Here is a 15,369-nt window from a genome sequence, read left to right on the forward strand (position 1 = left end):
CAACATGCAAAAATTATTGCTAATTTCAAAAGAATATAAACTAATATGTAAATAATGTGTCTTTCACTTTTAACAAACTTATCTAAAAGATTATTGATTTCTTTCAAATATTATATCAATGATATAAATCTTAAGTTAATTATCAAACATCACAAAATCAGTTAAACAAAAATCATGATTCTTCTACATGTCTTATAAAAACTATTGATATATAAATTTGTGATTTATTATCTATATTGAATAATTAATAGATTTATGTTTAGTTAATAATTAATGGAAACAATGTGAAATATATAATAGAAATAATAAATTAAAAATAATAAAGCAGCAAACATACATAAAAAAATATAGGTAATTTATAACATTTTTTTATAAAAAAACAGGGTGTGCATTTGCACACCCTTAATTCAATGTGGAACGGTCCCTGATGATCTCCTTTTTAACTCTATCAACCAATAAGCAAATTACAAAAAAATGTGAAAGGTGAAATCGCGGCCCTATATTAAAGGTAAGATCAACAAAACTGTGATATAATACTTCGAACGAGATACTAATAAAAGTTTAACTTCGTATAATTCCTAAACTAATTAGTAACTACAATTTTATGATACTATATGATTATCCCTATGTAACTTCTTGTACCTCTCCTACACCTTTAGTCTACTCAAATTATTTGATGATAAAAAAATTGTGAAAAAGTTACAAGAAAATTAAACTATTGTTAATTATGTTCACAATCTCTTTAGGGGGACTACTGAAAGTGTAATATTGCACCTGTCTTTGGAGTGCGGTTGAAAAATATTTGGTCATTTTAAAAGCAACACCATCAACCCCAAACTCAGTTACTCAGCTTCTCTTCCATCAACATCAATCATGATGTCATGATTCGATAGTATAGTATTTTCCAACACATGCATATGAGCTCACTCATACAAAACCCTTATCAACCACTCCAAAACCTAACCTAACCTCTCTCTATCACCATTCAGAAACAATAATGGCCCTCTCCCTCTCATTCCTCACCACCATTCTTCTCACTCTCTCCTCACTCCCTTCCCTCACTCTCTCCTCCTCCTCCTCCACTGACTCCTTCGTCTACATCGGTTGTACCCAACAACAATACACCCCAAACTCCGCTTATGAAACAAACATCAACTCTCTCCTCACCTCACTCACCAACTCAGCCACTTACTCTTCCTACAACCACTTCTCCATCGTGGGAGGTTCCACCTCCCACGATGTCGTCTACGGCCTCTACCAATGCCGAGGCGACCTCGCCATGCCAGACTGCGCCACCTGCATTGCCAAGGCGGTCACCCGTGTAGGTGACCTATGTCCGCAGGCCTGTGGTGGTGCAGTCCAGCTGGAAGGATGTTTCATAAAATATGACAATGCAACTTTCTTGGGGCAAGAGGACAAGACAGTGGTGCTTAAAAAGTGCGGGTCGTCGATGGGGGACAACATGGGTCAGAGGGACATGGTTTTGGCTGCATTGGCTGGTTCGGGTGGGGCATTCCGGGTTGGTGGGTCGGGTCAGGTGAAGGGAATGGCGCAGTGTAGTGGGGATTTGAGTTTTGGGCAGTGTCAGGATTGTGTAGGGGAAGCCATCAAACGGTTGAAAAGTGATTGTGGTGCAGCTGATTATGGGGACATGTTCTTGGCTAAGTGTTATGCTAGGTACTCTGCTAATGGGGCCCATGCTTACTCCAACAAATCCCACGGTAATGCACGAATTCAATATTATTGGTATCAAACGTATAATAGTACTGGTAGTGATGTAGTGGTATGGTTTTCTTAATGACATAGTGACTAAACTTGTTAGAAACAATAACAACGTTCAATTTTTGAGATATTTATCGGTTTTGACTGATTGAATTGAATGGACAATATAATCGTTATATCATATCTTGGATTGGTTCATCTGACACTTGATTTTATTTTGTGCGTGTTGATTACTAGAAAGACTAGTCTAAAATAAACTTCTAAGTAAATTGAGCAAGTGAGATATAATGAATAATTTAGATCAACTTTTTTTGTTATTGAATATTGTTTCATTTCAATTTTGAAGTGGACAATCATGGAGGTAGAAAATGTTAAAAACACAAGACCTATAATTTTCAATGTAGTTTACAAAAATCAAAGAATCAAACAGTTTTTATATGTTATGCAAATTTTTAATAACTTTTTTATTTTATTTTGCTATCTTAGAAAACATCTTAATATTTCTTGTTAACATTCTTCTCTTTTAAATTAATTATATTTAAAGTTTGTTTATTCTTCCCATTTTTGTAATTTTGGTTTGTTTTTCTCTCATATTCATTTTACCTAAGAGCATTTGAGGCAAATTGGGAAGATTTCTTGAATCGCATGCATGAACCAGCTATTCTGTGAATATCACAGGAATCGGTTAGTTAGAAAAAATTAAATAATACAAAAAAGGTTTCGCTTAATGAATTTAAAATTACAGGGTTTACGAATTAGCTATGTACATCACGTGAACATCCTGGTTAATTTTGCCTTGCATTTTTAGTTGGTGAAAGATATTAGTAACCAATTGACAGTGTATTTGTCAACATAAATAAAGAAGAGTTACATTTTGCTTTATTACCTAATTCATTTTATTCAAATGTTGACTCGTATTTAATAGGTAAATCAGGCAATGGAGGTGAAAAGAAATTTGCAATAATTATTGGATTATTAGCAGGTGTAGCTATACTTGTTATTTTCCTTCTCTTCTTGAGGAGGATTTGCGAAGGACAAGGTAATATAAATACCACATTTTTTCTTAGTGTATTTTAGTTAACTTGTTGCAACCTTATAATATAATAATATAAAAAAAACACCATGCACTTGAATATTCATTAACATGGTTCCTTTTTTGTTTTTGTATTGTTTCTCATGCAGGTAAATAAATTAAAGTTTGTCAAACTTAGAGGCTTGACACTGATCACTCCTCAGCCTTCTCCATTCTTTTGCTTTTGGAATCTCTCTTTTACCTCACTTTTCCTCTACACAATGTCATCTCTTTCTTTTATAACTCTCTTTATCTTTCCCTTTATCTTTTCTTTTATAAAATTCAATTAGACAATGGACTCTGATGAGGATGTTATGTTATATGGGAAAAGAATGGGACACTCCAATTTGAATACCAAAGGCAAAGAGGAAAAGGAACAAAGAAAGCTAAAAGATTCTGTTTCTATTAATCCTAAAGTTGTGTTGTCTCATCCCTTGCAAAGAAATAATTAATCATTCTTTGTTTTTTAAAAGTTGCATAATATTCCCCACTTTGTGTATCATCGGTATATGCTCCCATGAACTTTTGGGGATAACAGATCTACAACAGAATTTTCATGTTATTCTTCTTTTGGTCTCGAGCATATACTTGGAGAGCATTCATCAACATTTTCCTTTCTTAAGTTAACGTAAATTTGTCCATGAGTGATAGCTACATGTAATAATGTGCACCATTGGTATATGCATGTCTAATTCCTTGATGTCTGTATGTAAAGTTAACTATTAGTGTCTCCGTGTTGGAGAAATGATGCATACGAATTTGAAGAAGAATTGATGATTTTTATTAATGAGCCAAAAATGAATTTATACAAGAGTTTCATGTTGCTTGTAACCAAAGCAATCGAATGAAAACCAAAAATAATTTATAACCAACTTAACTATAAAAACAGAATTTTTAATAGGCATGTGACAAAAATAAGTGCTTTACTACAATCCATTCTTCTAGAACGAAACATATGGCTGCCCAAGGAGGGAAGAAGCCTTTACGTGCTAATTTGGTTTACTGGTGCGCCATGTGCCATATCTGGTGCACCAGGCTTGATGCGTCACGCACCATGGCTGATGCGCCTTGGTGCACCAATCTCTGGTCCAGCTGATGCGCCTTGGTGCGCCAGGAGTGATGCGCCCAGCTGATGCACTTTGGTGTGCCAGGAGTGATGCGCCCTGATGCAGCTAACTTGGTCAGATCCAGGGCCTGATGCAGCTGACTCGGTCAGATCCAGGGCCTGATGCAGCATCCTCAGTCAGGACCAATAATCCTGGTGCATCAATTTGGTCTTGATGCACCATGCTAGTGCAATGTCTTTGAACAATTATAAACCTTTTGACTACATTATAAATTTGCAATATTAGTAAATATCTTCATTACTCTGTGTAGGGGAATCAATCATTGCTCAATGTTTACCATAAGAAATTAAATAAGGAGCAACTGAATAAATAGATGAGAATAAGATTAAGAATACAATTACACATCCTAGTACCTTAATCCAATACTATGGGCCCAAAGCTGATTTAGTGTTTATAATTGGAACATGTTATAATAAGAAATTGAGCTTAATATATAGCTTTGGCCTCTCTCACTCCTTTAAATCCTATACAATGTGAGACTATTTTTTTTATCAGCAAAGGGAGAATTTTATAAAATTGAAAAATAGTTACAAATGTTTCGAAAGATCCATATTAATTGCAAAATGGTGAACAAGTGGCGATTTCTCTCTGCTAGGTTTTAACTTCCAACCTTCTTGGAGATTCGTTTTCTGATTTTCTTGGGGATATTCATCTTATCCATTCTCAAAATGCAACCTTCATTGACAGTGATTCCGTGGAATTTTCTCGGAGGTTGTGAGCAACCACCTCAACCACCCCAACCCCCTCCCCACACGGCTAAATCTTTTGCCCAGATTGTGAAAAACTCGTGTGATGTTGTCATTTTGCAGCTACCACAACCATGCATCAAAGGGGACGCGATTGCCATCAAGATCCCTGAGGAAGAATACCAAGCTGGGTTACAACAATGCAAGAACCACCTTCACGGAAGAATTATCCTCTCTAAGGGGGATAAGCCGCTCAAATTCTCAAAGCTGAAAGAGAAGCTCCATTCACTGTGGGGAATGATTGGTAAGTGGTCCATGATTTCTCTAGGGAAAGGCTATTATGATTTCGCATTCTCCTCTTTGGAAGACATGAGAAGCGTCTGTGCCATTGGGTCTTGGAGTCTAAGACCTGGGTTTCTAAGGATGTCTCTATGGACTCCAGATTTCAATCCAAATGTCCAAAAGCTATCCTTTGCACAAGTATGGGTTAAAATCCTCAATCTTCCTCAAGAGTATTGGAGCCCCAAAATCATTTTTTCAATTGCTGGGGTAATTGGTACCCCCATCTTGTTGGATGATGCAACCTCAAGCAGGTCCTTTGGTAACTTTGCCAAGGTCTTGGTGGAGCTAAATCTCAAGGCTAACTTGCCAAATCAGATCCTCGTAGAAATGGATGGCTTTGCTTTTTTTTGTGCCTATCGAATATGAGAATCTCCCTGATTTCTGCACGGGTTGTCAAGCCATAGGACATTGGATAACTAATTGTCGTAGGACAAGGAAAAAAGTTGTTCCTGAGGAAATCCCTAAGGCACTAGATATGAATCCGCATGTTGAGCAAAAAAACACAGCAGAGATTGAAAAGGACTTCTGCATCAATCTTGAAATTGAGGAAAATATTAACATAGAGGGGCTAGAGACAGTTGTAAATACGCCAAGGCAGGTGGACACTCCATCACGGGACCAAGCTGCTGAGGAGGGACCCATGGACAAGGTAGCTTTAGATATCTTACAAGGCACAAATAATCTCATTGTGTAAGATTCAAACAACCTGAGCAATCCATGGGCAACTAAGGATATGAGGATCTTAAGAAAACTCTGGGTAGATGATGAGAATATGGATGAATTAGGGGAAGAGGAAGAAGACAGTTTCACTCCTATCCTAAGTAAAGCTCAAAAGGAAAAAATGAGGAAAAAATCCAACAAGGAAATGACATATTTTACCCGCAAGGGTGGAATTTCTATCTCTGATCAATGAAGGTTATTTACTAGAATTGCAGGGGAATATGAAACCTTAAAACTAGGTTGGTTTTGAAGAATCTATGCTCTGCTATTAATCCGGATGTGTTGTTTATTGCTGAACCGAAAATCTCCTCCTTAACTCTTAACTCATCTTTCTAGGCTGCCTTGAAAATGAGGCTTTTTATGGTTAATAATAGGAATGCTAACCTTCCTAATCTTTGGGGTTTGTGTTCCATTGCCCTTTCTCCCACTATGTTAGCCAACTCGGATCAACAAATAGCAATTTCTGTTAATTTAGATAACAAAATTGCTAATATATGTGCGGTTTATGCACACACTAGCTATCTTTAAAGAAGAAGCCTTTGGGCTGATGTGCATTCAGTGATGTTTATGAGTGTAGAAGCTCTAGAAACCCTGCTAAATTCCTTCTTATGTGTTCAAAGATTTCTCTGATGATGCTAATTTGGTTCATTTAGCAACTCGACGGGCTCTATTTACTTGGACAAATAAAAGAAGAGGGTCTGCCCTGGTGGAGAAACGGGTTGATATGGTCCTTTGTAATGAGAATTGGCTAAATTTTTGGCATCAAATTGCTTGTTGCACTCTTCCAAGGATTCAATCTTACCATCACCCTCTCCTGTTTAAAACCAACTCAAACTTCATCACTCATCCTTGTCAGTTCAGGTTCTAAAAAATGTGGACCTCTCATGATGATTGCAGAAATCTTATTAGTAACTGTTGGAGAAGGGTCTTCCCTGGTTGCCCAATGTATGTGTTGTCTCAAAAGCTTAAAGCTCTTAATGAGGACCTTAAAGTTTGGAATAAAAATGTCTTTGGCAACATTCACTTAAGAGTCCAAACAACTAAAAGTAATGTGGAGTTCATACAGTCTTGTATCCAACAACATGAGCCTATTAATGATCTTTTGGAGCAGGAGGAAAGAGCTCAATCTGAGTTGCTTCAGGCCCTGCTGGTGGAGGAGGAGTTCTGGAGGGAGAAATCTAGAGTCAATTGGCATACTCTTGGGGATAGGAACACCAACTTCTTTCACAAAGTGGCTAAAATGAGAAAGGTAACCAACTCCATTTCCATGATGCAATCTGGAGATTTAATCCTGGATACTCAGGATGATATTACTAGCCATGTGCTTAATTATTACACTGAATTGTTTGATACTCCTAACACCACAACTAGGAATGGTTTGATCCAGCAGGTTATCCCTCATCTGCTCCATGATGAGGATAATAATATGTTAACTAAACATCCTTCCCCAAAGGAAATTAAGCTTGTTGTTTTTGCCATGAATGGGGATGGGGCACCTGGTCCTGATGGAATTGGTGGATCTTTCTACCAGCAATTCTGAGATATAGTGGGGGATGATGTTTACAACTCTGTCAGTCAGTTCTTCAGTCAAAGTTGGCTGTTACCAAACCTTAACTCTAACAATATCATCCTCATTCCTAAATCCAAATGGGTACTAAGGTGGAAGATTTCAGACCTATTGCTCTAGCGAATTTCCAGTTCAAAATCATCACAAAAGTGTTGGCTGATAGGCTAGCAACTATTACTCCTAAGGTTATTTCCACCCAACAAAGAGGGTTTGTTAAGGACAGGAAGATCTAGGACTGCATATGCATTGCAGCAGAGGCAATCAATCTCCTTCATCATAAGTCTTTTGGTGGAAACTTGGCTGTGAAGCTTGACATCAAGAAGGCATTTGATACCTTGGATTGGCAATTCTTGCTTGATGCTTTGGAAGCCTTTGGCTTTAACCAGCAATTAAGAAAATGGATAGAGGTCATTTTACACTCAGCAAGGCTTTCAATCTCTGTAAATGGCCAAAATGTTGGGTTCTTCAAGTGTTGTCGAGGAGTGAGGCATGGTGACCCTTTATCCCCCCTGCTTTTCTGCATTGCAGAGGATGTGCTTAGTAGAGGAATATCAAAGTTGCACAATGATAGGAAGATAAGCACCATAACTGGCCCTAAGCTCCTTACAACTCCTACTCATGTTCTTTATGCAGATGATATACTCATTTTCTGCAAAGGCATTAAAAATGAGTTGCTTTGTTTCAAGCACTTAGTGACCTGTTATGCCCAAGCTTCTGGGCAGCATATAAATCTCAATAAGTGCAAGTTTTATTCTGCTAATGGTGCAACCAGAAACAATGCCAGGCTCACAAACTTGTTGGGTTTTTCAGCTAAACTTTGCCTTTTAATTACTTAGGTGTGCCTTTGTTCAAAGGTAGACCTAAAAAAGTCTTCCTGCAACCTATTGCTGATAGAATCATTACTAAGTTGGCCTCTTGGAAGGGTGTTTCTCTCACCATCATGGGAAGAGTGGAGTTGGTTAAGTCAATTATTCAAAGTATTCTTATTTATAGCTTCTACATCTACAAATGGCCCATTCAGTTGGTGAAGACCCTGGACAGCAAAATCAAAATTTTCATTTGGTCAGAGAATACTGAAATAAAAAAATTGGTTATAGTGGCTTGGAGCAAAGTGTGCACTAGACACTCTGATTGTGGCTTAGGTATCAGGTCAACAAGGAAAATGAACAAGGCTGCTCTTCTGAAGTTAGCTTGGGATATGATGTCCTCCAATGATGAATGGGCTATCTTTTATAGGAGGAGATTCAGTTGCAACAACCCCCATAACAAGTACTTCATGTCTTCAACTTGGCCTGGCATTAAAGATAATTGGAGCCTTGCTTGCGAGAATTCCTTATGGTTAGTTGGTGAAGGTTCTAGAGTTCAGTTGTAGAAGGATAATTGGCCCATTCAATTCTTGACAATAAATGGATGATTCCTTCTTTCATTTCAAATCTCTTCCCTGAGGTGTGTAGAAGAATTCCTTCTACTACTATATGTAGCAACATGGACAAGCTCATTTGGTTGAATTCTGAGAATGGTGTCCTTGATCTCAGAAATGCCTACATCAAAGTTGATTCTAATCCCCCTAGCCCCTCCTGGTGCAAGCTGATATGGGCAAAATTCATTCCTCCTTCACAATCTTTTCTTGTCTAGAGGCTTTTTCATAATAAGGCTCCCTCTGATGATAATCTGCAGCATAAAGGGTGCAGCCTGGCCTCAATGTGCTCTCTGTGTAGGTCTAGCATTGAAAGCTCTGAACACTTATTCCTCTCTTGCCCGTTTGCCACTTACCTTGGGGCTGGTTGAGTAGTCTTTTCTCAATAAGCTTAGATTTATCCTCAATTTCAAGGATCTTAAAGTCCTGCATCCAGCAGGGAAATTCTCAATTGAAGGAGGTGCTAACTGCATCCATTATTCACACCATTAACTCAATCTGGTTCACTAGAAACTAGTTGAGATTTAATGATAGAAAAATCTCCTTAGCTCAAGCTATATGTAGGATTAAATGGCAAACTGCTCTTTCGGGCAAAGGATCTAAAGTTGTTACCTCTTCTTCAATCAGGGATTTCTTGCTGCTCAAGTCTCTGAACATTAACCCAAACATCAGTAAGGCTCCTAATATAGTGGAAGTCTTATGGAAAACTTCTTCCATGGGTTGGATGAAAGCAAACACATATGGCGCGACTCATGGTTTCCCTGGTCTAGCAGGGGGCGGGGGCATTTTTAGAGACCACATGGGTGATTTTGTTGCCTGCTTCTCCTCCTATTTGCTCATTCAAAGCTCTCTGTATGTTGAGCTTCACTCTGCCATTGCATCAGTGGAGTTAGCTTATCACAAAGACTGGAACACTCTTTGGCTTGAGTGTGACTCCACAATGGTAGTGGACATCTTTAAGGGGAATGCCTCAATCCCTTGGAAGCTCCAAAACAGATGGCATCTTTGTAAAATTAGGATGGCATCAATGAACTTCATCATATCACATATCTTTAGAGAGGGCAACTCTTGTGCTGATAAGTTAGGTAGCTTTGGAATCAAAACTAGATCGAATCACTGGTGGAATGTCATGCCTGATTTCATTCGAAATGACTTCCAACGGAATAGGGATAACCTCCCTAATTATAGGTTTCAAAACTTGTAATGGTTTCCCTTTGTGTATTGACTTTTTACTTTAATATATTGGTGCAAGAGCACTTCAGTTAAAAAAAAGAGAGAGAGAGAGAAAGGGAATGTTTGACAAGGTACTTGCGATGTGGTTGATATTGGATTCAGGGTTGGAGATTTTTGAGACTGAAGAAACCATATACGTTTGCTTTTTGGACTTATGGCAGAAGGGACATTTTAAAATGGATTAGGTTTTAGGAAACTAAAAATGGTGCAGGGTTCAAGATGCGGATCAACAATGTTGGGAAGCTGAACTTTATTTTCATGGGGATTAACTTTGAGCAATGGAGTTGAAGTTATGCTCATGGATCAGATACATGAAACAAAGCTGGTATTAGAAAAGATGAATGAATTTCGTTTGATGGTTGTGTTTCAAACGAGTTATATATATAGGAAAAAAAGTATTGAACTCAAAAAAAAAAACAAATGTTTCGAAAGAAAAAAAAACAAAGACAAGATGATAATCAAGACAAGTGAATGAGACAAACACAAGGATTTGAAGCCCAACTATGATAAGGTAAAGACTATATGAAGCATCGTTTGCTAATCCAAAGCCAATATTTCACATTCAATGAGTCCATGATTTGCTATATTTATAGTCGACCTGTTTGAGTTGAAGATAGTATCATTTCAAGATTTCAACGTGAGATTATTTATAATAATGTATTTCAAGCGTCTTAACAATCTTCACCTTAATTGCAATAGTCAAATTCTTGCCTTCCTAGGAAATCTCCATCATGAAGTAGAAGTGATAGTTGTATAATATTGGCTATAAGCAATCAAATAAAGGACACAAAAATAATTACATGAGAAGAAGACATGATAATTTGTGTATGTGTTTCAACAAATTGTCTCTATGTCCCCGTGAATATTGATCAACTACTAATTTATATAGAGATTAAGATATCAAGCTTTAACTCACCCAAATCGGATATACAGAACAAATATACATATTTTAGTATCTTAACCCAATACCATAGGCCTAAGACTCATGAGATACTTATGAAGATGCGAACCTTCAGGAGTGGTTTGCTTTATTTGCCGATCGTTCTTGCTTGAAACTAAATTTGACTCGCATAATAACACTTTTATATGAATGTCCACATTTTGTGTATGATTATAGGTGAAATATGTATGAAATTAGTGTTTGGGCCGAACTGGTGTTTATTTTTGGTTTATGAATTTTTATGTGTTCATGTTGGATAAAAGAAAGTGGAAAAGGATGAAGATGGAGGCACCATAAGCAAACTAGCTTGATAAGCCAAGGAGGTTCACCATAAGGAAGAATCCTTGATAAGAACAATGTTAAGGCTCCACACCAATGTTGATAAGCCTATGAACGCTACAAGAACTAGTCTTGATAAGTTCTAAGTTAGGAGTAAAGCTCAACTAAAGAGGAATTAATCCAAACAAAATTCAACTTAATTCATTTATGATAAAAAACATACATAAATAGGGAAATTATGAAATTTGAAATCCTAATTAAAACATATAATTTAATGGTTTTGGTTGGAGTTTAATGGTTGGTTTAATTTGGCCTTGTGTGTTGGCCAAATTCCCTTAAAGTATTCAACCATGTGCTTATTTGAATTTGACAAATTGATTGTGCCTTATCTCTTGTTTGGCTGAATTGATTGGGACAGATTTGGTCTTGAAAATGAAAGTTCATAATTTGTGAATTAATCTCTGGATCTTCAGGTTTGGTCGTGAGTTTGAATTTAGACTTGAATGAGACTTGATTACTTGCCTTTATCGAATGATCCTTGACTTGAATGCCTTGAATGAGACTTGATTACTTGTCTCTCTTGAAATAAGCTTGAACCAAATTTGAAATAGTCATCCATTTGCTTTAGAATCCTTCACTTATTTCTAGGCTGATTGGATTCATAGAAACTTGTCTTATTAGACTATCCATGCCAATTTTAAATTGGCCTATAAATGTTATCTCCTTGCTTAATTACTATGATGATTCCATATGATCTAGTTGTGCCCTCCTAGGATTTAACCTCTTGGCCACTATTGGACCATGTTACAAGGAATTAAAATAAATTCTCAATCCCCATGTTACATGATTTTAATGAAACTAAATAAAATACTTAGACAATAATTAAAATAATTCCTAAGACTACCCATGAGAATTATTCTCATTTATTTATGCAATAAAATAATAACTAAAAACTATCATAATTTTCTTCCAAGAATATGGATTCCAAGTGGTTCTCCTACTTATAGGATTGTCCACCACAAATCATAGAATGTCCCATTGGTTTACATCGTTTGATTGATGCATATTATAACAATGAAATTGAGTCCAATAAATAATATTGGTCTCGCCTTCGTTCCAAATTTAACTAATGTAAGACTTTTTATAATAATATATTTTAAACAAATCTCAAAATGTATTTACTTATTGGATAAAATTCTCTGATTGAATATTGATTTCTAGTACATTAAGGAACATTTTATTCTTTTTAATAAGAATAAGGGGGAAACATAAAATGCAGAAATGATAAGGGATTAAAATTAAGAGCAATTCTATGGAGCTTTAAATGGAGATTATGTACTATAAATAATTTGATTTTATGTTGAAAAGATCTATCATAATGGCATATATAATTGCTACAACTATTTGAAATGATATCTAAAAAACATACATACTTACACATTCACCTCTGAAAAATAGTATAGCTATTTTTTTATTACAATAAAAAGAAAAGTACAGCTATTGAAAACTATTATCAAAGGTGCGATATTGAAAACCTATTATATAATAATGACGCTTTAGGAATATATATGATAACCTAATTTTATTTGGTCCATATAAAAAGAAAAGAATAGAGAGAAAAATAAAGAAACTAAGAAAGAGAGGAAATAAGGTTGATTATTAAGTTTTGACTTGGGAGGGAAATATAAAAAATTATGAAGAAAATAACACAATATGAATAGTCAGTGTTTTTAATGTTATATAGATGTTATTTATTAGTATAATCTTATTATCACGACTTATGAAGAGGTTGAATGAGATTTTAAAATCTCCTAAATCATTCGGATTCGTTACTACATTTTTCTAGTTAAAACATAGAAAATTTTATTTTTTGTCCAATTTAAAAAAATATGGTCTTTGCAATAAAATTTAGAGCTTGAGAGTTGATTATGAACTAGAGAATATATTAGTACTTTGTCATCCTGTATTAAATCAGTACTCTTGCTATTGCATTGACCTTTATATGTCCTTCATTTATTTGATTAAAAAATTAATTAATTATAAAAATAATACATTATTATTTTTGTGTGACAAAATGTTATCTTACATTTTCGTATTCCTATGTGCAATTTCGGATTAAAAATTGATTAATGTTGGTATAGAGTGATTTGATTTCTATTTACTTAAAGATTAACGATAATTCAACATTTATTATTATCTATTAGAAAATATTCACAAAACTTTCTTAAACTTTATGTCTTTTACAAGTAAACATCGTAAACTATTTTTTCTTCTTAATTATTTCTTAAACTTTAACTATTGGTAAAATAACATATTCGGTTGTCATCTTTAATCCAAATTATTCATTTTTTGATGGTCACAGTAACATGTGGTACTTTCATCTTACTAGCTCCAACTTATGTTGCTTGTGGGTATCAATACAAATAAATTCACACCAACATTCCATTATTCCATTATATCCTTATGATATTGTTTGGTATGAGCATCAACCCAACATGGAAATTAGAATGTGCGTTACCTATATTGAGTGGTTTATTTATAAAAGATTATTCTAACCAAAATTTTAAGTTGTAGAATATGCATAATAAATTGTTTAACATTTCAACCATCCCAATCTTTTTATATAGTTTTTCCATTTTGTAATTTATTTCAAATCCATAAATCCCTGATTATTAGCAAGCAACCATCCTAGATAAATCCTTGATATGGTTAATAATTCTTCCAACATTATTTTCTTGATGTGGTACAACAAAACTTGATATGGTACTACAAAACTAAATGTGGATGGTTCAGTCTGTAATTTTTTTGGTCAAGGAGCATGTTTTGAGTAAGGGAAAGAAGATAAATTAACTTTACGTAAATTCATAGCAATCAACCTTACACAATATAATGTGTTAATTTCAATTTTATTGTTAGTAAAATTTTCCCATATCTATTTAACCGCTTCAAGAGTGTGAAAAAATTAAAATTAACACATTATATGATGTAAGGTTGACTGCTGAGAATTTACATAACTTTTATTTCTCTTCTTTCCCTCACACAAAACAAGCTCCTTGACCAAGAAATTTACAGACTGAACCATCCACATGTAGTTTTGTAGTACCATATCAAGTTTTGTTGTACCACATCAAGAAAATAATGTTAGAAGACACAAATTATTAACCACATCAAGGATATATCGAGGATGGTTGCTTGCTAATAATCAGGGATTTATGGATTTGAAATAAATTACGAAATGGAAAAACTATATAAAAAGATTGGCAAGGTTGAAAATTTAAACAATTTATTATGCACATTCTACAACTTAAAATTTTTTTGAGAATAATCTACTTATAAATAAATCGTACAATATAGGTAACACACATCTAATTTCCATGTTGGGTTGATGCTGATGCAAAACAATATTATAAGGAGATAATGAAATAATGGAATGTTGGGGTAAATTTGTTTGTACTGGTCCCTACAAACTGTATAAGTAATTTGGTGTCTACTTGCACAAAAACATAAAATTTAAATGGGTTTTATGAACTTTTCTCTATTTTTAATTGTAAAATTTAAAAGGAATCCAAAATTTATCGTTATCCATCAACCTACTTGAATAGAGTGAAGTACCAATTATAATGTCTAATTGACATATTTGCTTAAAGAAATATAATATATAATTTTATTTGTTACCACCTTTGCAATTTAATTATTTAACAAAAAACTATTTAAATGTAGTTATTAATTATTAAAATATTTTTAATTTTTTAAATTATAATTAACATGTAAAATTAAATTGATTTTTTATTAAAATAAAAAATATTTATTACTAAAATTGAAATAATTAATTTATTAACATACAAATTGAAATAAATAAATATAAGACAAAGAAGAGAAAAATAAAAGGAAATAAAAAATTAAACCTACAATTGTTGACTTGGCGAAGCTTGAGTGAGTAATACGAAAAATCACGAAGAGGAATCCCTCTTTGGGCTCGGAAATAGTGGCAAGCCATCACAAAATTTTGAAATAGGACAAGCTAAAAAACGACACCAAAAATTACCGAGACAAAGGCGTAAAAAGGATTGATGATCATAGATTGGAGAAGCAACACATGTGGCTCTTGTCAGAGATAGCAAAGGACGAAAACATGTGTCACGATCCAATTGGCCTAATGTTGATTATGTTGACAAAGACAAGCAATGATGAATGGGTTGAATTGATGAAGTCCAACACAAATGATTAGGTAATGTTGATGACAGAGACACAAAATTTCAGGTTA

At 34.7% G+C, this 15,369-nt stretch overlaps 2 protein-coding genes across 2 annotated transcripts; both read left to right on the forward strand.

The window, feature by feature from the left end:
* LOC109328973 (cysteine-rich repeat secretory protein 60-like) lies at nt 803–3,494 on the forward strand. Its single transcript, XM_019562625.1, has 3 exons — nt 803–1,721; nt 2,648–2,761; nt 2,905–3,494. Exons 1-3 carry the CDS (start codon nt 998–1,000, stop codon nt 2,910–2,912), a joined length of 846 nt encoding a protein of 281 aa, XP_019418170.1. The 5' UTR covers nt 803–997; the 3' UTR covers nt 2,913–3,494.
* Nucleotides 6,541–7,209, forward strand: LOC109329278. Its single transcript, XM_019562958.1, has one exon. The coding sequence runs from the start codon at nt 6,541–6,543 to the stop codon at nt 7,207–7,209; it is 669 nt and encodes a 222-aa protein (XP_019418503.1).

Source organism: Lupinus angustifolius, chromosome LG16 (genome assembly GCF_001865875.1).
Source record: "Lupinus angustifolius cultivar Tanjil chromosome LG16, LupAngTanjil_v1.0, whole genome shotgun sequence".
Lineage (NCBI taxonomy): Eukaryota > Viridiplantae > Streptophyta > Magnoliopsida > Fabales > Fabaceae > Lupinus > Lupinus angustifolius.

Bases quoted from the DNA above. Each gene is read 5' to 3' on its own strand.
- LOC109328973 (XM_019562625.1), top strand. From the start codon at position 998: ATGGCCCTCTCCCTCTCATTCCTCACCACCATTCTTCTCACTCTCTCC. The intron at 1,722-2,647 runs GTAATGCACGAA...CGTATTTAATAG, and splicing joins TTACTCCAACAAATCCCACG to GTAAATCAGGCAATGGAGGT.
- LOC109329278 (XM_019562958.1), top strand. From the start codon at position 6,541: ATGTGGACCTCTCATGATGATTGCAGAAATCTTATTAGTAACTGTTGG.